We start from the raw sequence: 26,395 nt of genomic DNA on the forward strand, positions 1-26,395 counted from the left end.
TGATGGAAAAGCAGAATTACATCAATCTGGCATAACATTATGACCACTGCCAGGTGAAGCAAATAACACTGATTATCTCTTCATCATGGCACCTGTTAGTGAGTGGGTGATATTAAGGAGCAAGTGAACATTTTGTCCTCAAAGCTGATTTGTTAGAAGCAGAAATCTGGCAAACCTAAGGATCTGAGCAAGTCTGAGATGTGCCAAATTGTGATGCTAGATAACTGGGTCAGATCATCTCCAGGACTGTAACTCTGGGATGTTCCCAGTCTGCAGTGGTTTATATCTATCAAACACAAAGAAAGAACAGCGGTGAACCAGCAGCAAGGTTACAGGTGACCAAGGATCACTAATGCACAGAGCTGTTCTGGTAGAAAGGTGTCAGAATCTACATCCGTATTGCAGTTTGTTGTGTACCCCTGTCCCCAAATAAAAGCACCAGCAATGGTCACGAAGCATCAGAACTGGACCACGGAGCCATGGAGGAAGGTATCCACATTTTCTTTGACATCACATGGATGGCCGGTTGTGTGTGCATCGCTTACCATGGTGAAACACCTGGTGTTAGGTTGCACTATGGCAGGGGTGTCCAACTCCAGGCCTCAAGGGCCGGTGTCCTGCAGGTTTTTGATCTCACCCTGGGCCAACGCCGCTGAATCAAATGATTCGTTCATTACCAGGCCTCTGGAGAACTTGAGGAGGTAATTTAGCCATTTAAATCAGCCATGTTGGATCAAGGACACATTTAAAACCTATAGGACAGCAGCCCTTGAGGCCTGGAGTTGGACACTATGGGAGGAAGACCAGCCACCGGAGGCAGTGTGAGGCTTTCTACTTGGAAACCTTGGGTCCTGTCATCCATGTGGATGGTACATTGACATATATCAATACCTAAGCACTGAAACTGTATTCCCTGATGGCTGTGGCCTCTTTCAGCAGGGTAGTGCGCCCTGCCACAAAACTAAAATAGTTCAGGAGCACAACAACAAGTTGTTTAGCCTCTAAATTCCCCTTGAAATCTCAATCCAATCAAGCATCTGTGGGATGTGCTCGACAAACAAGTCTAACAAGTCCATGGAGGCTTCATCTTACAATTTACAGGGCTTAAAGGTTCTGTTTCTAACAGCTTGGTGCCAGATACACCAGCACATCTTAGGGGTCGGGTGAAGTCCATGCCTCAATAGCTCAGGGCTTTTTTGCAAGCAAAAGAGGGACGACACAATCCTAGGGAGGTGGTGTATGTCCACAAAATTATAACATGGGACAGTTTCAATGTGGGAAGCCTGCACTTATTATGAGAACATACAGTGAGCTAACCCCAGACCGCAGTTTAGCATGTGACAAACTGAGCAAATGCTTTAAGGCAATAAAACGTTGGACTGCCAACATTTAGTGGGAACCACATATTATTGGAACTTGTACTTTGTGATAATTGGAGAGTGGAGGGTTTCTGTTTGTTTGTTTTTTAAGAAAATAACATTTATAATATGAAGGCCTGATGAATGACGGTGTCTTTGGCTGTTAAGGAGCGAGAGCAGCTTTAAGATTTTTCCCAGCTGCTCTAATATTAGTACACCTTGCTAATGTTACAGCTTTTTAAAGCAACAGTCCTACAATATTCTCACCTTCATCAAGGTTACAATGCTTTTGACGAAAAGTGTTTCGGAAAGGTGTTGATTGGATTTTTTATTTTAATCTCGGAAGCGCTCAGCTTTTTGTTTCTCTCAGTTGTACTGCAATATAAAGCAAGGTGATTCTGTTATTTAGCCTCCCTTCATTGATTTAAATGAGGTGGAAAAGATAATAAACAGAAACGCCTGCTAGTAGGAAACAACGAGTTCAACAGCAACACAGACTACATCCGCCATTATAAAACAGTTTCACTGAAATCATTAGAACTTTAAGAAACATTTGATCAGATATTAATGTTGCACTTTGCTGCAGATCTAATAAACTGGTAGTGAACCTTGAATGTGTAGCATTCATCCAGTGGCTCTATTCGGTTTTAGTTTCTCTGCGCTCCGTCTTTTACCATCTATCTACTGTCTTTTCTGTAATCTCCTTCTGGGACTTACTGTCCTCCTCCGTCTGAAAGGTGACCTCTCTGCCCTCTTTCTTCCCCTCTGGATTTGCCAGTGACAGACGGACATGGATGGCATGGTAGGGTGGCAGATCACGCAGCGTGAAGCGTGAGGCATTGTGTTCCACTGCAAGGCACTCGCGTACGGTGGTGTTGTGGCCGCCGCCTCCTCCCGCCATGGTGTAGCGGTAGCACAGGGACACTGAGTAGGTGTGGCAGCGTGTCAGGTTGAACGCCAAATTCTCCCACTGCAGGGACAACTGCCTGGGCTGGATATCTGTGGCGGCGAGTCCCCGTAATGCGCGCATGGGCTCTGTGAGAGATTGAGGAAAAGGATATGAGAGATACGGACAAGACACAGGTAAGCTTTTATTGTGAAATATTGGATTTTTGACAGAACATCCAGCAAATAGCCTGCATTACTAATATAACAGGACCACCCGGGCAGTTTTCAAGCTGTTCCTCTTCTACGTGCCGCCATACTGCCCTGCCACAGTGCAGAGGTCATTTTGCTGCCAGCACAACACACCCACATCCCTGATGGCAGAACAGGAACTCACACCAATTGCGCTAATTAATCGGACAGGCCGCGGGTTGCTGTTGCACTCCCACCAGTCTCCTCCCTTTCCCCTACCGCAGAGCAAAGTGGTCATGCAGTAGTTTCACTCCTTCGCCCTGAGGTTTAATCCACATACAAAAAACACAAGAGCATTCACTTCCGCTGGTCAGTGTTACTGACGGGTCATCGCTGTGGCCCGGTCCATATTTTTAGAAGGCACCGAGTTAATTCTGGTCACTGGCGGGTTAACCCCGACTTTCTCTAACTCGTACTAAAAGAACAACAGCTGCGTCTGTGATATTCCCCTTGAATTTATTTGCTCACTGAAAGATACAGAGAGCCTCTATACCCAGAGGCACAGACCAGCCAGTGTTCGGGAGGACGTCCGAAACTGAAGCAAGGCCAAGTTAAGCCAAGGACATCCTCCGTATCAATGGAGGTATTTATCAGTGGAAATTATTAACACAATCAATGCCGTTTTTGTCAAGCAATATGCTACATAATGCATTGTATGGCTTTATTCTTTTAATAGGGCACGATGAGTAATGGGCCAGGGAGGCAGGGAATGACAGCAAAGATATCGGGTACAGCAAGAGATCAGTGGAGTTTGAGGTTACTGGCCAAGGTCTTCATTCCCTCGCTGACTTGCACACTCAGAGGGATTCTCGCTGCAGCACAGATTAGTGCAGAGAACTTAAATAAAGTGGCTAATGCATCACTGCATTAAGACAAGTATTATCTGAGAAAATGGATTCAAAAGGTGCTCTGTACTTGTGCAAGGACACACAGGCACACAAACAGACATCACATACATATGTACATATATATATATATATTTCAGACTGTCTGAGACACTTAGCTAGAGCAGTGGAGATTTTATGACAGTTCCAATCTATACTAAAGGTCTCTGCAATCACCAACTTTCTCTTTTAATTTGCTATCTGGCATCTCAGGGTAGATGGAAATATGAACAGAGCATTGATCTGAACCTCATCCAGAGTAATGTGACGGTAGATAAATGGGTGGGCACGGTAATCGCACCGTAGTAGACTGCACCCAGTAAGAAATGTTAATGTACCATTGTTCAGTGTGACTGAGGATTGTCTTGATGGTGCAGTTGACAGTCTGCACAGTCTGGGAGCTAAATAAAGAGAGGCATTTAACTGCTGAGTTGATGAAAGCGCCACCAAAGCGGCCACAGTGTGCTCATTATGGGTTTTCTCAAAGTGGACATTTGTGCCAGCCCCTTCCCCTAGCCTCGTCTTATTTGTCTGTATGCCACGGGCACCCGTTCCCTGGCACCCTGTGGCATGAAAACTGCAGCCGTCCCAACATGGACGAAAGCCCACAGCACCGTGGTGATGAACGGAGATTGGAAGTTAGAGAAGATGTGATTGGTTCTGGTTTACTTCCTCTAAAATTGTAGCATGGGACAGCAGCAGTATAGATTGTGTTATACAGACATTCACTCACACCCTGGTGCACAGAAATCCAAATCTGCCCATATAGGGAATTCTGCCTCTGAATGGAAGACATGATAAACGACATGCCAAGTAAGGCAAAGCACTTGTGTTCCTAATGTGCCTAATTTTAGTCGGGCTCCAGCGTTGGCTCCCTCTAACAGACCAAAAGCATCACGGGCAGGGGCTTTCCAGAAGGTTCAGTGACCCAGCAGCAGGTGGAAGCCCATTAGCATAGTTTGGGGACCACCTGCAGTACAAACGCTCGCCTCTCCTCTGTGGTTTACTTGAGGGGCTTCAAGCTGTGCTAATGCACCGTGCTGATAATCACAGCAATGGCTCATCAGGCACACCTGGATGACCATTGGAGCCAGGTGGAGACCGTGTTCACATTCACGGCCATTAGTTTTACAGCAGCGGCGCTAGGATGGCTCGCCACCACGAGGATGTATATGTGCACAGCGCAGCCGGCTAGCCAACATGCTTCACCATGAAAGAGCCAGATTAGTCACGGTGGTGAGACACGGCTTCGGGAGAGGAAATTCACTTCCTAAATACAAAAGAGGGTCCAAAATATCCCTTCTGTTCACCGGATAATTACAACCTTCCCCGAAACCAAACCACAACAACAACAGCAACCCCGCCGATCTATTTTCTCATACTTAAATGTAATCGGGCCAGCAGCGAGTGCATGTGCGTCTGTCTGTATTCAGGATTCAGCAGAAGCATGCAGGGTGAGCAGGGGTGGCGTGCACCAGATGGTTTGAAGGTTTGGGTCAGGGGAACTCTGGGAGACAGCCGGTTATTAGAGCTACTGAAGGGTCAAGAATGTGAGACGCACCAGGAGGAGATTCATAGTGTTGAAGTGTATAACAAAATACACACGTGTCAGAACTGTAAACACTGATTTGTGTCATGCAAAAGCCAATCAAATGAAGCCCCCACAACACACACAGACACACACGTATATATATGTACAAGATACACTGATGGGCCAAATTAATTTCACCTACACTTCCTCTGTGTTGAACTAGTGCTGCATCTAAATGCCCTGTTTAACAGCTCAGCAAACACAGCAGTATTACTTATCCCACACATGGCTGGCTGAACAACCTAATGTCACAGTGGTTGAAATGTAAATACATCATTAAAGGCAGAGTTTAGTGACTTTCACAAACACCGATAGCAGCAACTGTGAAAGCAATTTCCGTACGTTATGATTCCGCTCTCGCTTCACCTCTCGCACGCTCGCTTTCATTTTTACTCTCACTTTGAAAAACTACCCCGACTCCACCGCCATCGCCTTCCCTCTACTCTACTTCTTCTTGCTATCAACCTTTTTTTTTTTTTATTGGGAATTTTCTCTGTCTCTCGTTGTTGCGGAGCGGTGTGTGGGGATAGGCGAAGGAGGGCAGAGAGCTCACTCACGGCGCCTGATGAATGAGGGGTGTCTCTGGCTGTTGGGAGAGGAGAGTAGCTTTAATATGTCATTGGAGAGGAGGCCAGGGAGGCTCTAGTGGAGCAGGGTAGGAAGATATGTGAGGGATGGTGTGTGGCAGGGAGAGACCGTTGGGCATAGAGAAGAGTGATGACCATGGAAGACGTGAATCCACAGACTGCCTTTGGGTAACACAAAGCTCTCCATTTTGTGTGTCTGTGACTACATCGCACACATTGCAGATTCAGGCAGCGGTAATGACTACCTGCAGCTTCTGTGTGTGCATCTGCAGTAACACAGTTTGTTGTATGTATATTTAAAAGAGAGCACGGTTATGGGGCCCTGCTCTTCTCCTGGGTGTTCTGTGTCTGAACAGTGACGAACGACAGAGACGGGAAACGCGAGCGGGACAAAATGAACAAAAACAATAAAAAGGCTTGATCTGAGCCTTAAAATGGACCAGAGAAAAATGATGATTTGGGGAATTGTTAAGTGTTAGTCTGAATACTGTAAGAGTCAAATGATAATGAGCTGTCCCTTTTTAAATTACAGTAGGCAGAAATCAACATTGTTGAGTTATTATTAGCCAAAAAAATCTGCTTTTTTCACTGTTTTCTGACAAATCAAGAAAATCTTTCACCTGCTGATTCTTGTCCATTTGTTACACTAGCCAAATAAAATTTCTGTCTCCTCCAGTAGATACCAAAGAAGCCCTTTTTTAGGCTAGCTACTGCAGTCAGCCAGCTGTTATCTTTTAAATAACCGTCAAAGCAATATTGCTATGCTGGCAGCAAATAAAGTCCCTTTCAGTCTCCTTGGCTACAGAGTTCAGAGAACACCAGTGATAACAAATATGCCTTTCTTATGAGATAAGTGCAGTATATGCAGCGACTGAGTCAGAACTTGTCTATCAGCTTCTCACTGATTGAATTTTAGCAGATTATCGTGACCAGCGCAGTCTCATATTGTAAGCTTCCTTTAAGTTACAGTGTGTGGCTGTTGGGCATCAGTACAATGAGCTGAGGGTCTTTATTAGAACAGCTTCATCATAAGAAGGGGCCATATCTACAAGTATTATCATAGCCAAAATTAAAAGTATAAGCCTATCTGATTTAGAAATTCACTGAGCTGAGCTAAAGTAGAGGATGAGAGCTGCCTCGCACTTTACAGTTTATTAGTGTTCAACGTACTTTATTCTCATATGGTTTGCTCGGGGGTACTGCATTGCCTAAATAATGCAGATACCTCAGAGGTTTTTCAGAAACACAACGTGTTGTTTGTTTGGTGAGCTATTTCCACGCAATATCAACCCCCAATAAAAAAAAAAAAGATGTTTAAAAAAAGAAATGTTCTCACTTTTGTAACAACTCCAAAAAGGAAACAGCTGACAAGACTGTCATCGTCTCTTCACACATGACAGCATACAAGATTTAGAGCTGCACACTGGCATAAACAAGATGTTAACGATAAGGCAGACATTCATCTGTTATTCAAATTAAAGCTTCCCCGTGGAGCTTTCGAGTGGAGCGTCTTCTTATTGTCTCGTGCACACGCACTAAGAGGCACGTCGACGTGAGGTGGCGTGACAGGTAGCGGGCCATGGAAAATATCAACGAGCCGGCACAAGCAGGAAGGACTCGTACTGCTTAATAGTAAACACGTAAACCGAGGTTGAAGCTTTGCAAGAAGGGAAGCACAATCATGTGTGTGCATATCAGGGATATGCAAAATGAATTTTGGGTGATTAGCAGCAATTTTTGTCTGCTTACAAGGAATCTCCAGAGAGTACCGTGCAGTATGGATGATACACTCCTCAAGAGTGTGTTTAGCTCCTTATGTCATCGTTTGGTACATTTACCCCATTAATCTTCTTTAAATCCTTAAAAGAAAACACACTTCCTGTGTTAAAAGAGAGAATATATACAGCATAAAATCCCATTTTTATGAGTTTGGGAACAATTATTAGTCACCTGCACACTTGGTCCTGCTCACGAGAGGAGGTCCCGGAGGGCCGGTTCCGCCCTCTCCCGGTCGAGTCAGCAGCACGCTGATGTGATACTCTGTGTCTGGATCCAGGTGCCACAGCTTATAGGTGACCATGTTGACTCCATGCACCTCTGACCATGGAGACTGGCTGGCACGATACTCAATCTCCTTCCTGATAATAGGGCCATCTCCCAGGATAGAGTTGGTGTTGAGCTGGATGATCAGGTAAGTGGAGCCAGCACGCAGAAGCTGAGGCGGCGCAATGGGGGATGGGGGTACTGTCGGAGAAAATGAAAAGCAGTGTTTTCTCGTTTTGCTGGTTAAGAACACATTGGTATTGATAAAAGCACTTCCTGGCAGGCCGGCAGCACTGCTGCACAATCTAGGGTGGTAAAGTTGTGCTATTAATTTTACTAATCAGGCGTATGCAAATAGATTTCTGGCTATGTTAAAGCCCACTGAGTCTTAAATGAGTCTCCAGAGACTGCAGGATGTGAGCAGGTCAAACTATGTTCAAATAGCAGATTAGTCATACCTATTAACGGGGCGTTCAGAGCCTTGCATACATTTTTTAGCAAAGGGGTGAATGCAAAAAACAGCTGTGCATGCGTCGCATTGAACGTGACATTCCCTGTAACTCAGACAATAATTACTGTGCGTGTTTTTCTCCAACTTCTCAGACAGCCGGCCACCACGATGAAAGAGCTGAATACATTACTGCTGGTAAAGCCTGGCAAACTGAGAATTAATACCACTGCCCACGTCACTTTCTGGCAGATCCAAGCCGCTAAACACTTACACAGGCAACCGTGAGAGTGAGGGATGGGAAAGCCAAAAGAAATGTGGACAAAGCATGAGAAAAGATCAGAGTTAGATCTGTGGCTGTGACTAATCCTTCATCCCTGCCTCTGTCTTTTATGGCCCTCCTCTCTGTGGGTTTTTCGACAACTTCACCTCTACTCTGTATTGCTTCTTTGTGCCTGCAGCAGCTCATCTTTTAACTGTCAATGGATGCATCTATAATAAAAGGCCAAATTTGAGCAAACAGGCAAACAGCCAGTGCGATTACCTTCAAAGTATCTCACCTACCCCTTTCACACTTTAAGTAGACTCAATTTTATCTGCTAATTTATTGTATCCCCCCCTTAGTTCATTAATAGTTGTCACTTCCATGAAAACAAAGCAAGCTCTCAGTGCTAGTGTCTGTTTAATGTGGGACTCCTCGTCGGTGCAACATTTGTTTCTGCCAATGCATTTTCAAATATGCTTAGGACAGAATATGTGTGCACATATAAACTCAGGGCCCACAACAATAGCCCGAGACATACGGACAAGGTAAAACTGTTTTATTAATCATGTAGCTATCTCCGAGCCCTCCGTGGAGCAGTAGAAGGGTTTACTATGATTCTCGCATTCTTTCTGCATTATATAAACGAGTAGATCCAACTCATTAAGGGGATGATTAGGCTCTTTTTAGCAGAGCAGAGGGGAAAAGGGATTTATGAAAGCCTTGTTAAGTCAGCGAAGAGCACAGCCAGTTATGGAGTTTCAGGCAGCTGACATGAGAATAACTTAACTGGCCATCGCATTTACTGGTGGTGCAGCCTTGCCAGAAAGAACATCTTTGTCCTGATTATAACAAAATAAGGAAAGCAACAACCACAAAGACACAATGACACTTATTCACTGAGAGTGTGAGCAAATCACAGCCATCTGTCAAGTACATTCGCTGTGTCCTGGTTTTCTGGCACTCGCTGGTTAACGTTCTAGCAAAGGGGGCTCCTTTTTGCAGCAAATCAGTCTATCGCGACACTAAAATCAACCCACGTTGTCTTATCAGTAAAAGGACTATGGAAGCGAGGCATTACAAAGCTCATATGTGCCATGTTCACAATGTAATTTAAGCATGTGAGCATCCTAACATTCACTAACTCGTAATAAATACAGCTGACGTTGATGGATGGTTTGAGATTATGGTGCTGCAAAAAAAAAAAAAAAAAAAAAAAGACAATCTCATGCATGTGCCCAGCACTTTAAAAAAACTACAAAAGCAGGGGGCTTCCTCGTGGTGGGATCCTAACTGTTGGCTAAAATTCACAGCAGCCCATCCAACGGTTGTCCACCAAAGTGGTGGACTGCACCAATCTATCAGCCAGCCAAGCGACAGACACTGATATCCACAGAGCCACTCTGCTAGCTTGGCTTAAAAACTCCTTTTGAGCTTGTCCTCACTCTCATTTGCTTTAAAAACGTAATAACAAGAGCATACAGTAGAGGACAAGGGGATTGAGAATCCCTTACATCCTTATTTTCCTTTCTTTACTTTGCTGAGGGCTCGGGTTTGTTATGCCAGCAAACCATCCCGCAAGCCATGTCATTACTATGCTGTCAAAGCGGTGGTGTTGGGCGGTGGGGATGGAGTGAGTAATGGTAGTGAGGTCACCATCTGCGCTACATGATATGACAAGGGCTGCAGGAGTCCCAGGCAAGTGAACTGCCTTCTGACAGAGAGCTGAAGAGCTCAGTATGGCAGTCTATCTGGCAACTACAGCTCAGGATGCCGCACATGCCAGGGAGACTGTGGATATCACTTAAAAAGCCTTCAAGTGGTCGCTGTAGCATACAAATTGTGAATAAGAAATTTCTCTGGAAATAAATGCGCGAGACATTCGCAGTCATGCACAAATGATATCCTGTGGGTATCTGTTTCCTTTTTAATTCTTCTTTCAATCACATGCAGTGCTGTACTGTGTCCAAGAAAAGCAGGAAATCATAACGGCTGGGATGATGGAGAATGAAGGCTAAAAGAAAACAATAATAACAGTCAGAGAAAAGGGAAAAGGATGTTTACCTTTGACAACGAGTTCAGCAAAGTTTGAGACTCCGGAACCTCTGGGGGACTGAGTGACGCAGCGGTAAAGGTCTTGATCAGTTCGCTGGACGCTGTCGAGCTGGAAGGACACCACAAAGCGCCGATGGCTCAGGTGCTTGACTGACGCCATTGTTAAAATGTCCCCATTGTGTCTCTGGAAAGCAGAAAAGGACATGGTCAGAGAAACCAGGATAGGCCATGACCTGTCCCTCTCACACGCACACAGATATAAATCATCTTATACAGCACAATAACACAGTCTTTTACACCCGCACGCACATAAGTGTAGATGTTTCTGTAGTAGTGTGAAAAATTCACAAAATACAAATGCATAATAACTCTGAATGACGTAGTCAGAGTCTTTAAAATCTAGAGCTATGCAAAAAAAGGCAGGCATTAAAGGCTGAGATGTCCTCACTGTTACTCTTTAGCATGAGTCAAGTTGTCAACACCCAAGATCTTTGGCATGGGATAATGCAACATGATAAAGTCTCTCCATTACAGCCTCGACATCTTTCAGACTCAGTGTCCCAGTTTGTAATGAAGGCCTGAAGGACGGCAGAAGACAACGGCTGTCACATACTGAGTGGCCCTCACCATGACTGGAAACTGACCTTCAGTTGTAAAATTAGCGGAGTGTCCCTTCAGCTGATGGAAGACCTCGCTGACTGACTCACTAATTAAAACTGATTTTTAGCAAATATTAGTTATTTAAAGGCATGAAAAATATGCAGATGTTCAATCTGCATGGAGTTGTATGCTTTACGTTGACAGTATTAGTATTACAGAGCATGTTTGTGTCATATCCACGCGGAATCCCAGAATAGCTGGGGATGTTTGCCTGTAATGTTATAGCATATACCATCACCAGACACTTCATTAGGTATACTCTGCAACTTTTGCAGTTTTTTTCTGACTTCTGACTCTGGCACCAGTAAAACAAGCTCCTGAAAACACTCCTCAGAGATTTGGGTCCATATTAATGCAAAATAGCATCACACAGCTTCTGCAGATATGTCAGCTGCATATCCAAGTTGAGAATCTACTGTTCCACTACATCCCAAAGGTGCTCTATTAGATTGAGATCTGGTGACTGTGGAGGCCATTTGAGTACAATGAACTCATCGTCATGTTTAAGAAACCAGTTTGAGATGATATTCGCTTTGTATCACTGTGCGTTAACCTGCTGGAAACAGCCATCCAAAGATCAGTACACTGTAGTCATAAAAAGTCAGTAATAATACTCAGGTTATGAAAATCACTTAGTACTAAAGAGCTCAAAGTGTGCCAGGAAAATATCCCTGATACTATTACACCACCACCTGTCTGAACAATTGATACGAAGCAAGATGGATCCATGCATTCATGTTGCTTATACCAGATTCTGACCCTACCATCTGAATGTTGCTCCACACATCCAACCAGTCAGTGTTTTTCCAGTTTTCCCTTGTTCAATTTAAGCTTGTGCAAATTGCAGCCTCAGTTTCCTGTTCTTAAGTGACAGGAGTCACACCCACAGTAGTCTTCTGTTGCTGTACCCCGTTTAACATATTCAGAGATGCTCTCCTGCATATCTTGGTTGTAAGTAGCTTTTATTTTGAGTTGCTCTTGTCCTCCCATCACGCAGTCTGGGCATTCTTCTCTGACATCAACAGAGGTCAGCAGTTTCTGAAATACTCAGACCAGCCAAACAACCAGCAAATGGTGCCAGACTGGCACATTCAAAATCCCATTCAAGTAACAAGAAGCTGACCAAGCATAGCTAATAAAGCAGCTGGTGAGTTTAGGTGTATAAGGAGTCTTTGCCTTCTTTTAGTTTTCCTGCCTTCTATTTGCCTCTGCTCCTTTGTTTTGGTACTTTGTTTACTTTGTCTTTTAAGTACGGGTTCATTATGTTTCATACACTGATGTTTTTATTATAAACACCCTTGCACACAACATCCAGCCTTCCCTATTAGCACGGGACACACACACACACACTAACAACCTTTATGGTTGCCTCCACAGTTACCGCACCGTGAACTCCTGGAACACAAAGCTAATAATGTAGCAATACACAAATTATTGCTATCTGGGTCACTTCTAGTTAGAGCTGTGTGATTAAAAAGAAGAATCGTCCAGTTGTGTACAATTTCATTAGAATGGAAGGACCATCTCCCTGATTTAATCATGCAATATTACGATCAGACGTGCTTTAATGAAAACAAATGAAATCTTGTTAAAATAATAGTGATTACGGGGGTAATATATGTCATGAGCGTCGTGCCCTAATGGAGCCCATCTTCGACTTCATCTGTCCTTAGCGTGCAATGTTATTGAAGCAAAACATTTAACCGTTCAACAGTTACAATCGGGAGACAGATGGACTTTAATGCATCAAAGTTTAATCACTTTAGCACAGATAATACTTGAATGATGGCATGAAGAGGCACGAAAGTGCAGAAATGGCCGCTGCTGGCTCTGAGAGGCACCAATCTGTCTGCACTTCAGAGGATGGGGTGTATGTGCTTGTGTGTCTATGTGCAGCTTCTGTGTGTGTAGGGCTAGGCCTGGGTCTACCCTGAGCATTGATCCCCACATTGCTATTAAGGGTGGGCCTCTACGTTGCACGGTGGAGGCTCCACTGGGTGTCAAGCGGTTCTCGGGGGCCCGGAGTCTGGGGCCCCCATCCTTAGCTTGGCCGGGATGATTGGCCGCTGCCTCTGGTCCTCTGGCACTCTTGCCCTTGGCTGTAGAAGCTCCATCCAGGACCTCCAGGGTCTTTCCCTGTCTGCCTCTAGCTCTTGGGGGGGCATGGTTGGAGTGTGACCCACATTTTCAAGTATGTTTCATCACAAATGATCTCACACACACACACACACACACACACACACACACACACACACACACACACACACACACACACACACACACACGTCTGTCTGTTTCATCATCACCCCCCCTTTTCTTTTCTCTATTCCGCCACTTTTTTCTCCAGTCTTTCACGCCCTGTTCACTTTAGCAAAATATTCACACAGATAGTAATATGAATAATAAAATAAAATAAAATAATAAGATTACGAGAGGAGCCTACAGTGAGTCCATAGTGCTCCTCTTGGTAAAGCTAATGTGTTTGACACAACAAAGCATTCACACCTAAGCAGTCTTAGCAAAAAAAAGAAAAAAGAAAAAATGTCCGCTTGTTTCAGTCTAAGAAGAATGGAAAGAAAAGCGAGCTGTGGCAGAAAGTAGGAAGTGGAGAAAAAACTGTGACAGAGAAAAAAGAGGCTCCAGTGAATGTTGCATGATGCACCTAGCTGTTGCACTGTGAGAGGCCTTTCTCACTTGTTCCACACCATTAAAACCACTAGCATTTGTCACATCCTCACTGTTTCAGAATAACACATTGGCTCTGGCATTTTTTTCCTCATGTTTTCAGGCCATTCTCTCCGCGTGTGAAATAGTGGACATGAATCATCATTCTAGTACTTTTGATCCAACAGCTTTCACAGAATGAGAATGTGAGCGTACTGTGATTAGCAGCGAGACCTCTGGGTTACACTGGGCCATTTGGGCTTCTGTCATACTGCTGATTTGAGGCTTTCAAAAAGCCACAGACCACAGGAACCTCAGGCCGAGTCTTGCAAACAAACACATAAACACACACCCCCTGATTAGGGTTAAAAAGTCAACAAATCTTGTAACCGCAGGAAAAAGAAAAAAGAATACAGTAATGTATCCTTCCTGCATCTTTTCTATTCCTGTTTTTTTGTTACTTGGCCGGTGAATTACAGAAAGGAGACAGCAGAAATCAGAATAAATCAGAGTAAATCAAATAGCATGCGATCACTTCATGTTACATAAACAATCTGGCTATAGCTAATTGGCGAGGAAACGACAAAAACGATCTGTTAATCTGGCAGGCGTGTACGGTTGAGACTGCGGTACAGCTGGTACTGCAGACACAATCAACACGAAAGGGCACAACAACAGAAAACAGCCTGAGAGGTGCATGTGTGGAGCAGACAATGGAAGAGGACAGCTGAAGGTAGAAGGGAGGTAGGAGGGGAAAAAAAGCATTCCAGTGGCCTGAAGATCTCATTACAGTAGGCGTCTGTAGGGTTATGCCAGCTAATTACCCAACGCATTTGCCTTCATCTTTGTGTTTGACTAAATGGGTGGCTTGATCAGAGAGGTATGGATGAGGATACAGCAATTACCTAAATCATACGTCTCCCATTTTCAAACAATGCAGAAGGTTTTCCTGGGTCAGCTTTGATTAATGCTGGCTGCAGTGGGTGGTAAGATGCTCAAAAGCACTGAATATGTAGCTACATGCTAACTGTATGCATGAGATGGACAAATTATGAATCCCTACAATAGGTCTTTAATTGGGCCTCGAGAAGAGAAGAGTTAAAAAAAAAAAACTCATTCACATGGATTCAAATGGCGACCATCATGTGAATAGATACATTGCAAAAGGACAAGAACACAGCGATCCTATCAGCAAGGCGACTTTTCAGAGGCAGCGGAGTGAAGACACTTCAAGGCCTTCATAGCCTTTATAGCATTCAGCCTTTGTGTACCATCTTTATTTAAGGATAAATACGTCTGGGTTACATATAATGATGACACACAGAGAGAGACGTGACAGTTATGTATGCAGTAAACTGTAGCAGCATGTGAAAACTTAACCATGAGTCACAGACCTGCGGACAAATCACTAAACACAAAGATCAACACACCTATGATATATTTCCATTACGTGGATTGACTTATCCTAACCCAGGGTTTCCACTGTGCATTCACTTAAAAGGTGCAAAGTAACTAATTTTAAAAGCTAAAACTGTAATGTTAGAAAATTATGAACCAATTACTCAAATAATACAGACAAATGAGTGGCGTGATTTTTTGTGAGAGGAAACACACCCTCATTAATAATGTTAATAATAACATAAAGTTGTTTGCAGCCAACAGGAGAAAAAAAACATCAAGGTCCAAGAATCTGCATTTATTATTGATGCTCATCAGGGAAAGGCTTAAGACACGACTGTAAAACTTTAGATATTCCTACTATCCGCACTCCGAGAGCTTCCAGGATCGGTGACACTATTTTTGGGTCGGCGGTGATTTCATACCAATTGATCTCTAATCTAGAACATAACCTGCTCCTGAGCATATGAAATCTACAGCATAAGTTACCATCATGATATAGCCTGGTAAAGTACAGAAAAAACACAGCCTTTGTCGTACTAAACACCCAGGGTTCAACCTGAAGTTGCCCTGATAAGATAAAATCTTACTTCACACTACAGGCCTCAGGACTCCTGGCTGTAGGCTATAGCTTCTACTTGAAATGAATGTTCAAATTTCTTTTTTGAAAAGTCAATCAAATAACAACAAGGAGAAACAAAATAACCAGATAGCAAGGAAAAAGGTGCAAAGTTGAATAAAATTGACACAATGTTTGTGGTCGCATGTGTCTTTTTCTGTGTGCAGGATGGTTTTCTCTTCATAGGAAAGTGTGTGATGACTTTTACTGTGTCCCACGTGCCCAGGGAGCCTTGTCTAATAATCCGTCTGTAACATTAGGCACTAGAGTTAGTATTAAAAGAAGTCTTCCCTTTGTACTGTTGCCATGTTGAAGGTAAAAATACAACAAGCTGACACACAGTAAACACAGGTTACTTTGGGCAATAAACACCATCATGAAGCACTAACCTCCAACAGGAACTTCTCAGCCTCTGATGCCCTTCCAGCAGCAACACACTGGAAAGTGGCATTTTGCCCAGCATTGACCTCCTCATCTCCTAGCCTGGAGAAGTGTGGCGCCTTATCTAAAGAGACAGACAGAGAGAGAGAGACCCACTGTGAGATTAAAAAAAAAAAAAAACCCATTACCTTTCAACCGTTCATTTCATTCATTCATTTCATTTATTTATTCATTTTCAGGCACAACAAATACCTATATTGAACATAAAATACACAAAACAAAAAACAAAACTTGCCTGAAAAAGGAGTGGGACGAAGAAAACTTATTAAATCCCACCCCTATACTCACTCATCAACAAAAAAAAAAACAATAAACAGCTACGCCCATCATTGCATACAGACCCATCAACAGCCCCGGGCAGATACAAGCATCTAAGCGGCAGCTCGGAACCAACAATTAGAGCCTTCATAACTGAATACAGAATATATAAATTATAAATTGCATTACCACAGGTAACAGGCAGTAATAACTACAAGTAACAAACACACATACATATACATACATATATATCTACACACACAAGTACATATATGTACATACATACATACGCACACTTTATTTTTTATTTTTTATTTTGGAATCCATACCAGCAATGGTAAGAGGACAGACATTACAGAGCACACTAAAACCCATCATTGAGTATACTGTGACCAGACCAACTGTTTGTAGAGAAATTTAAATCTATGAATATTTTTGCATTGTTTCAATTGTAAACTCAGACTGTTCCAGATTTTCACACCACATACAGACACACAAAAGCCTTTACGGGTTGTTCGAGTTCTGGGTAATTTGAATTCTCCAAAGCCTCTCACATTATAAACCTTTTCTCGAATTTCAAATCTAGTTTGTAAATTTGCCGGTAAAAGTTTAGTAAAAGCTTTATACAAAATTATGGATGTATTGTAATTAACCAGATCCTGGAATTTAAGTAACTTTGCCTGAAGAAAGAATTTGTGAGTATGATCTAGATAACCAGCCTTGTGAATAATACGCAGTGCTTGTTTCTGTACTGTGACTAATGGATTAGTTGTATTTTTATATGTATTTCCCCACACTTCCACACAATATGTAAGATATGGAAGAACCAGGGTACAGTACAGAGTACGAAGTGCATCTTTATCAAGGAATTGTTTCACTTTGTTCAAAACTGCGAGGCTTCTGGAAATTTTGGTTTTTATGTGTCTGACGTGGGGTTTCCATGAAATTTTGTTATCAATTATAACTCCCAAAAATTTGTTTTCACTCACATTATCAATTGGTACACCTTCAATGATAATTGGTAATTCTATATTATATTTTAAATTACCAAAAAACATTGCTTTAGTTTTATTTATATTTAATGATAATTTATTTATGTCCATCCATTTTTTTATTAATTTTAGCTCCCTGTTTACAGTCATTACAAGATCAGTATAATCATCGCTACTGAAAAATATGTTGGTGTCATCTGCGAACAGTATGAGTTTAAGTACTTGAGAAACATCAAAAATATCATTTATGTATACATTGAAAAGTTTTGGTCCCAACACTGACCCTTGGGGAACACCACATGTAATACCAAGTTTCTCTGAATGGTAATGCCCTATGCTAACATATTGTTCCCGACCTGTTAGGTAACTTTTTAACCAGTTACCAGCTTTCCCTCAAATACCATATCTTTCCAATTTATCCAGTAAAATTGAGTGATTGATTGTGTCGAAGGCCTTTTTGAGGTCAACAAAAATACCAACTGCATATTTATTTTTATCCAGTGTATCAGTAATTTCTTCTACTGCCTCAATTATCGCCATTGAAGTGGTTCTTTGCGTTCTGAAACCATACTGACCAACATTTATTATTTGATGTTTTTCAAGGAATTTTTCTAATCTTGAATTAAAAAGTTTTTCTAGAATTTTTGAGAATTGAGGCAGTAGAGAAATAGGCCTATAATTGGTAAAACTGTGTTTGTCATTACTTTTATGTAGTGGTATTACTTTCGCAATTTTCATTTTTTTTGGAAAACAACCGGACTGAAATGATAAATTACAGATATATGTTAAGGGACTAGCAATATTCAGAATAACCTGTTTAACTACAGACATATTTATGTCATGATAATCCATTGAAGACTTACTTTTACATTTTAATGTGATATTTATTACTTCTTGCTCATTTGTAGCTGAGAGGAACAGTGAAAAGGGATTTGATTTTATATTACTGATATTTTCATTTTTATGACACGGGATGTCTGCTGCTAGTTCAGGGCCAACATTTATGAAGAATTTATTGAACCCATCGACAATATTACTCATGTTGTGATTTTCACCATTTTCACCATTTTCACCATTTTTCACCATTTGCATCAGTAAAATATTCACAATGCAAGTCAGATTAACATAACATGTTTTGATCCAGGTTTTCTTTTTGTTTGTTTTTTTAAATGCAAGAACAGAAATTTCAGGCTTTTTCTGTTTTGAAACAGCAGTTTGGAGGACTTTGTATGAAACTGACCAGCTATGAAGGGCAACCATTAAAAACAGAAATCAGTTTATCAGTAGTTTGGCAGCAATTTATTCACATATTTTCATTCGGTTCATTCAGTTTGCATCAGCCTTTTCAGGCTGAGGGGTAAGAATTGATTTTCGTTTCCAGTTTCTCCACGGTCAAAATTAAGTCTAAATTTGCACTGCATTTTCAAAAAAAATGTAATTACGATATAAAATACAAGAAAAACATTTATAGAAATTGAGTGTTGTTGAGGTTAAAGCCACTGATGCCCATTTTCTTTCTGTAATGTTTAATCCACCAGTATGTACAAAGCTCTGATATTTTTAATGCTAAAATTGTTGTTTTGGCATGAATTATTGTTGTTATCCATCAATTTTCAAATTTAGCTTTTTACAGAAATGCTGAAAAAATAGTAAAGCACATAATTATTATTATCTAAGATGCCAAATTACAGTTATTTACTTGTGTTCCTGAACACGCAGATAGTTTTGCTCAACGTTATGCTCAATTAATCTGTGACTTCACAGAGAAGTCGAGTGCGTCGGCTCAAATTTGGGTATAAACAGGTGAATTCTCCAGTGAATTTTGACCAGTTTCCAAAATACTCCCGTTTCTTTGTTTTTATGGCAGGCTGTGTAATAAATGTGTTCAGCGCTGCGTATATAGTTTTATCGCGATGGAAATTCTGTAAATGCAAATGTGGGCAGTGGCTCGCTCAGAGCCCACCACTAAAATAACTTACAAACAACATCAGATTAGAGGGGATCTATAGATAAGCACAATGTGGGAGTGAATCTGTGGAAGAAAAGCCAGCGAGTGAGCATTGGCTCTCTGCATTTCGACTAATAATGTCCCAGCAACCTGCGCGGGAGCCGCCAATGAGTCAGTGTGTGGGAGTAGCCGTCTCACCCAACTCCATGATTAACAATAGAGCAATGAGTACCAAACCCCTGCAGAGCCAAATCACTGGGTAAATGCTGGCAGCACTGCCTGCCAACTCTGAGAGATGGGGTAGCAAAAGTTGACATGTCACTCCAGATGACTGACAGGAGGAGAATGCAGGGCTGCTGTGAAGCCGAAGCATCGGGGAGAAGCAAATGTTTGCGTCTCACTCATCTTCTGCCTGGTTTTGCACAAGACTCTGTTCCCATCTAGCTGCGAGGAAGATGACAATTTCTTCATCTTGTTTGTATACAGTAAGTAAAGGAGAGTGCTTGCATTTGTACCCCACATGTGGCCATGTTTCCTTTGAGTGACTTTCCCTCCTAAGGTTTATTCATAATTCATGCGAGCCAAATATACAGTAAACAAACACTGAAATGAGTGTGAATAGAAAAGAACAAGCTCTGCATTTGGAACCGACTGCAGTGTTATACAGCTAAATGTGTCAGATCCTATCCTCGGGACTCTTTAGCGCGATAAATATTTCATTGGGCTGCAACACTGGTTTCAGAGTCAAGGATTAAGACTCAGGAGAATACAACAAAAATGTCAACCATGCTTTATCCAGTATTCCCAGAAAGGAACTTTTTGTCGAAAGTTCCTCTTAGTTTTGTTTTTGTTTTTTTGTATGCAACACTTAATGTCTTTTCACTCCTTTTCTTCCTCCACACTCTTTGCTGCCAAGTAAGGCAGGCTGGCTATGTGCCACATCATAAGGCATGTTCAGGTCTTGATGAGAGTCTTAATTATTTAATGACCACAGTGGGAGCATTCAGAAGTTGCCATCTGCTATGTCTGGAAGTAAAAGGGTGTCTGACTGGGTGATATGCATACAGTATGGGTACAAAGCAATCTTACAGCCAATGTTCACGTAATAGAGCTCCTGGTGGTATCCTCTGTAACGTGAAATCCCCGAGGTGTCCAACTCAGCAAGAATTAAAAAAAAGAAATAAAAAACAGGGATATAACAGAGATCCCCCTGAGAGTAAAATATCCTTCAAGCTTGTGTCAGGTATATAAGTCACATGAAAGCAGCGTGGCTCAGGTGTTAAATGTGCTATGAGCTGACAAGAGCCCTTGTGTTCAGCAGTGGGACTGTACAGGGAGTGTGTAAGTGACAGGGAGAGACTTTGTCCGAGTATTAAGCTCGGGAGCTTTAGCGAATACGTTTTATACAAAGACTGTACATCACTGTGTAAAAGTCTTGAGCCACCACTCATTTCTTTATATTTTGCTTAAAAATGGGAAATAGGTGCTGTAATTGATTTTAACGTGAAACCATACATGTTAATACAGTATATAAGGCAAACACAGAGCCAGTACTTTTTAATAAGCTTGAAAGTCAATATTTGGTGTGACCACCTTTATTTCTCAGGCAGCTTTCATGTCATTTCATGATCTAGTTTTCAGGAATAGCTCTCCCGGCTTCTCTAAGGACAAAAATGGATGCTGTTTGGATGTTGGCTGCATTTTGTTTTGTCCAATGATCCCACACTGCTTCAACATCCGTGAGGTCTAAGCTCTGAGGGGCCAATCCATGACTGATTGGGTGTTTTTCTATCCAGGTGTTCTTTTACTGCATTGCCAGTGTGTTTGGGATCACTTTCGTGTTTAAATATGAAGTCATTGCTCATCACACACTTTCCAGATGGTATTTACATGGTGGATCAAAATCTGACTGTACTTTTCTATGTTCATATTTCTGTCAGTTTTGGCAACATCCCCAACACCACAGCTCCAAATCATGATGAGCCTCCACTGTGTTTTACATGTGACTGTAGACACTTACTGTTGCAGCTCACTCCTGAGCTCCTCCATGCACAATGATGACTTGAACCAAAAATTTCCAAACTGGATTTATCATCTATCAGACCTGTTGCCACTGTTTTATTTTACCATACCTCAGATTTTTCTCCCTTTTCCTCTTCCTTAAAAACAACTTCTCGACTGCCCGCCTTCCACTGACACCATTTCTGGTGAGACTTCAGTGAGCAGTAGATGTAACTCAAGGGCCAGATGCATCTCTCAGGTCCTCTGTTAGATTTTTTTTTATGATGATGTGAATTTCAGATAACATTTATCTGCTGTAGATAGTTTTTTTTTTTTTGGCCTGCTACTTTTTCAGCTAATAGCTCTTTGGAAATCACTTTGTTGGTACAAAAATGCTATATTATATCTGTCAAACTGTTCTCTTTGTCACTTTTCAGAGATTCAACTTTCAGAGATTCAAAAAAATGGGGAAAAAAATGTTGTTTTTGCAACAGGCTTCTAGTAACAAAGTGCCTAAAGATGCAATTTAAAACGGGTTCTTTTGCAATGTTGTTTGTTATGTGTAACAGATTCATCTTGTGTGTTGTTGCCTTTTTTGTGCTTAAATGAGTCATAGGTCAGGGTTAAGTGGCTTACAAACAAAAACTCAGAAAACAGTCAGGTACAAAATGTTCAAAGAAAAACTGAGACCCTCATAAAGCCTGGAGAACTGCTAATCACTCACACAGTAGTGCATATAAAAGATGTATCCAAGCCTGAAAACTAAAGCTAGTGCCAATGTCATCGGTGCCTTAAACCTAAACAAACCTTGATGTGATTCACTCGTCACAGTCGTTTCAGGGACCTAGTAAGTGATACACATTTGATAATACTAGAAATAATCCAGCAGCAGTGACTGTAATTTGGTGTACACACCAACGTAGAAGGTGGCAGTGCCGCAGCTCAACACTGATTGCCAGTTACCATAATAGGAAAGAAGAACTCCAGTTCCCAGCAAAGTGTGCGGCTGCAGCTGATCCATAAAATCAAGCTGAACTAGAAGACAGATAACACACTACCAGCACCTGACAAACCTACCTGTTATTGCTGGAGTTTGGAGAAAATTGCTGAGATATCACCAAGAGTTTGTTTGGTCAACATAACTGTAGCGGAAAACCTGACAATATGACAGTCCTAGCAGGTTTTTTAAAAAAGCAATAATGTCCATCTTTTATATACTATTTATATACTCTTGTTTCACACAAAGTTGTCAAGTTTAGGAAGAAAACTGAAATGCTCCTTTCACTTTTTCACCAGTGACACAAAAAGCCCTGTGCTGCTGGGAGCTGTTTATTATAACAACAACAAAAAAACAACCCTGAACAGGAGGCGTTTTCATTAAGCTTTAAAATGCAGCTAAATGTAGAAAACCTCTTTATGAGTTAAGTGCAAGAAAATGCGAAAGCCTTCACAGAGACTGAATTTGAGATTACACTGATTAACAAATAAATCTGCCTGTCAAAGCGTGCTGGAGGCAAAACGACAGGTGTGTTCTCAGGTGGAAGGGAGTGTTGGCATTTGGGTGTCAGAGTGTCTTAATAGTGCCGCTGTTGTCACAGCGTGCCCCGGGAGAGCTTGTCGTACTAATATAAAAGGTCAATTAGCCATTACTCTTCTCCTCATCACATTTATATTTCATGCTGCTTTAAAATCTGTTTTACTCCCACCCCAAGAAAAAAAGCTAAATATTTCTTTCCTGCAGCATCTTCTGTGACCGCAATCCACTTACAGCAAGGATAGTTGAGCACCATGATGTCATCTATGGCAATGTAGCCTCGCCGCTCCTTCGAAACCGTTGCCTCAATCAGCACCTGCAAAAGTGAACATTAATAAATGATGAGCAGATTTTATTCGTTAGCAGAGCAGCTAAAGCATATACTTTTCATTAGCCTGATGCTCTCGAAGCTGAAGTGTCAGCGCATTTGAGGGCTGTGTGAATTCTACTCCACTCTGCTCTTGTTACTTCTACTGCGACAGGCGGATTAATTACAAACACACCCATCACCGCATGTTTTACCTCAGTCCACGGGGCCAAGGGAAATAATTGATTTATCAGGAGGTACACAGAGTTGTTTTTGTTGTGTCGCATTCTAAACGCAGGACAGCCACAGCAGCTGATAATGCAACTTGCCACGAGACTCAAGGGGAGGACAAACCTCCACACCCTCCTATGGAACAATAAGCTGGATGAGCTGTGGGCTCTCATGAAACCTAATCAATATCAAATCACCAACCTCAGTAACACTGAGAGAGTTATGGGACACGGGGGTGATGTTTGTTTTTGCACCACCAAGGACAGTCTCCCATCCACAAGTTTGATCAAAGGCCAGCTTTGAGTTATTGTTTCTCATAATCCTCTGACAAAGTGATTACAGCATGTTTCCTGTCGCTGGGTTTGGATTTTTACTGAGGCTCCACCCCAAATTAAAATGAAATCACATCCTCAAAGCTGCTTTAAATGTGTCTCACATGATATTCTAAATCATGTTAGCTTAATCTTTACAAGGTCAAATACACTGGCGGCCACCAGAGCTCCCCTTCAGCCTCCTGGAAGTACTGGATCATCTGTTACCAGGTTCAAAATGTTCCATTCTTATTGTTTAATGTTGAAACACTAAGCAGGCAACATCTTTTAACACTTTTAATTCATCTTTTAATTGTCCCCTGGCCTTAAAATCCAAACAGTTACATCAGTCTGACAGGAGGAAAGTTACTATCACTATGAAAATTCACAGAATGCAAATTGGGAAGAAGCTCTGAATGCTGTCAGAAGAAGCTGTGGTGCTGGTGTAGATACATATTATACTGCACCATTGAAAAACCTGCAAAATAAAAACAAACTCAGGGAAAAATATCACTGTAGCTGAATACTTCTCTGCCAATACCAAAATTATACTTTGCACAACCTCTGTCTGAGAGCTGGTTAGGGTTTTTTTTTTTTTTTTACTTTTTGATTTACACTGAAGGAACTTTGACACCCACATCATCTCTGCTACCGCAATCCTCTTATGTTTGAACACCTAATTTAAGAGTCACAACTGCATCTTCAGGACCTCTGGCCCAAACCGCAGCCTTCCACAGTCAGCAGGATGGAGACGGTCCACCTTCTTTGGGCTTTGAAAGAAAGACGCCAACCGGTGTGACAACAAACTCAGCCATGCGTGACCCCTAAAGGCACCTTCCCAGAGAGATGGTGATGGGATGTGAGGAGATTGGGGTCAGCTGAAAAAAGAAAAAAAAGTCCAGACAGGATGCCATGCAGGAAGCCAGGCATGCACAGAGGGGAGGCTTGAAGCTTGCAGAAGGAGAAGTGGAGTGGGGAGGAGAGGAGAGGTGAAAGGAAAAGCAGGAGGAAGGGCCCTGGCTGCTGGGTCTCCTGGAGTTGGAGGCTGACCCCGCTCTGTCCACAGCTGGCTGCTCTACTCACAGAGGAGCACTGAGGCTAATCTCCTTCTGTCAGAGTCAATTTTTCCTGTTTGTTCCCAGACTTTGTTGGAACCTGAGCTGGAAGATGGCACCGCTTTTCAAAAGCAATATTAACGTTTTACTGTTTTCATCGTTTTCCCCCTTCTTCAGGTTGTCAATTCGCTTAAAAGCAGAGTCCTCCCCTCTGATTTGATTTTCTCTGCCTTTCCATTTTTTGCTGTCTGCCTTTATTTCTTTCATCTTCCTCTCACGTCTTCTTTACTTAACTCCTTACAAGCCCCTGCTTAACCAGAAAATAAACAAACAAATCATTGCTATAATGAAAGCATAATATACTTCCGTATGTTGACCTGAATTAGCTGTGTAAACACATGCGACCATGCCATTAGACTAACATCAAAATTAGCCAGAAACACTGATTGGGCTTAATGGCATACAAGACAGAGGGAAAAAAATGTCTCGGAAGTCTAATTAAGGTGTTATTACTCTCCGCTGAGCTAAAGCACTGAGGAGATTGATTGCTGGTTAATCCTTGAACTTCTTAGCCATTAGAAGAGCAGCTTTTTACGAGGGAGACATTCAGAGCATTTGTTTTAATAAACAACCTCTGCGGATTTTTATTGAAAGCCACTTTCCCAATGAAACTTTCCATGTGCCTATTCTTTATTCTAATGAGCTGCTACTTTTCTTTCTTGGGATAAAAACGCAGGCATCATCTTTTGGAGATAAAAAAATAAGGAAATAAATAAATAAAAGAGTGACACCACAGTGATTTATGGCTGATATAAGATGCACATTATGAGAACATATTACATTATCCTGTAATACTGGCTTTTAGAAACGGTTATAATGTATACAAATCTGGAGACAATTTATTTGGCCCTATAAATGACCTGCTACCTTTTCTCCAGTCACGAGACACAATTAGGCACACCAGGCTTTCACTCACCATGAGACGCAGTCATGCATTAGATAGATGACAAAGGATTGCGTGCTGAAGTAAATCTGATGGGGTAGGAATACCAAAGAATAGCAGCCAGTGTCTGAAGATATAATTTCAATGTCAAGAATCCCAATTCGCTCTGTACACCGTTAAAAAAACGAAAACCTTTAACGTAGCCATGGGCTCAGCTTGAGGACTCTCAGCAGGCTACAGCGAGGAAAATAGCAGAAATGATCAGACAAAGAGGAGACGCACAGATTCTCATTTACAAGCCTTTGATGTGTTTAATGCATGTTATCTTTTTCCTTTTTAACTGAAATTGGTTTTATAAGTAAACAAGATAACATCATGGGAAATGGTTTTACATATCGAGACTTAATAATAACAATGTGAAAAAATGTCTGAGCGTGTCTATGAAAGTAGACGCTCTGTCACTTTGTTATTCTGGAGCATTCAGGTGTGTCTTAACACAATGCCAAGGAGAAAAGATGTCAGCACTGATCTTAGAGGAGCAGCTGTTGCTGCCCATTAGCCTTGGAAGGGTTATAAGGGCATTTCCAAACAATTTAAAGTCCATCATTCACAAGTTTATTCCCATGTGGGAAACATTCAAACACTAGTCAATCTTTCCAGGAGTGGAC

At 41.9% G+C, this 26,395-nt stretch overlaps 1 protein-coding gene across 4 annotated transcripts in view; it reads right to left on the bottom strand.

The window, feature by feature from the left end:
* Positions 1-26,395, bottom strand: part of ptprub (protein tyrosine phosphatase receptor type Ub) — a 195,632-nt gene that overhangs the window by 59,380 nt on the left and 109,857 nt on the right. For all 4 annotated transcript variants that reach the window (XM_085291249.1, XM_085291248.1, XM_085291247.1 and 1 more), the window contains exons 4-8: positions 23,115-23,196; positions 16,096-16,211; positions 10,375-10,549; positions 7,508-7,801; positions 2,076-2,393 (exon numbers count right to left, since the gene is read on the bottom strand). In XM_085291249.1, the coding sequence (XP_085147375.1) occupies positions 2,076-2,393; positions 7,508-7,801; positions 10,375-10,549; positions 16,096-16,211; positions 23,115-23,196 (985 nt within the window). The remainder of the gene's footprint in view (positions 1-2,075; positions 2,394-7,507; positions 7,802-10,374; positions 10,550-16,095; positions 16,212-23,114; positions 23,197-26,395) is intronic.

The sequence above is a fragment of the Mchenga conophoros genome, linkage group LG11 (assembly GCF_057382185.1).
Source record: "Mchenga conophoros isolate Kocher_MC1m ecotype Shallow Benthic linkage group LG11, M_conophoros_male_GT1.1, whole genome shotgun sequence".
NCBI classification, from domain to species: Eukaryota; Metazoa; Chordata; class Actinopteri; order Cichliformes; family Cichlidae; genus Mchenga; species Mchenga conophoros.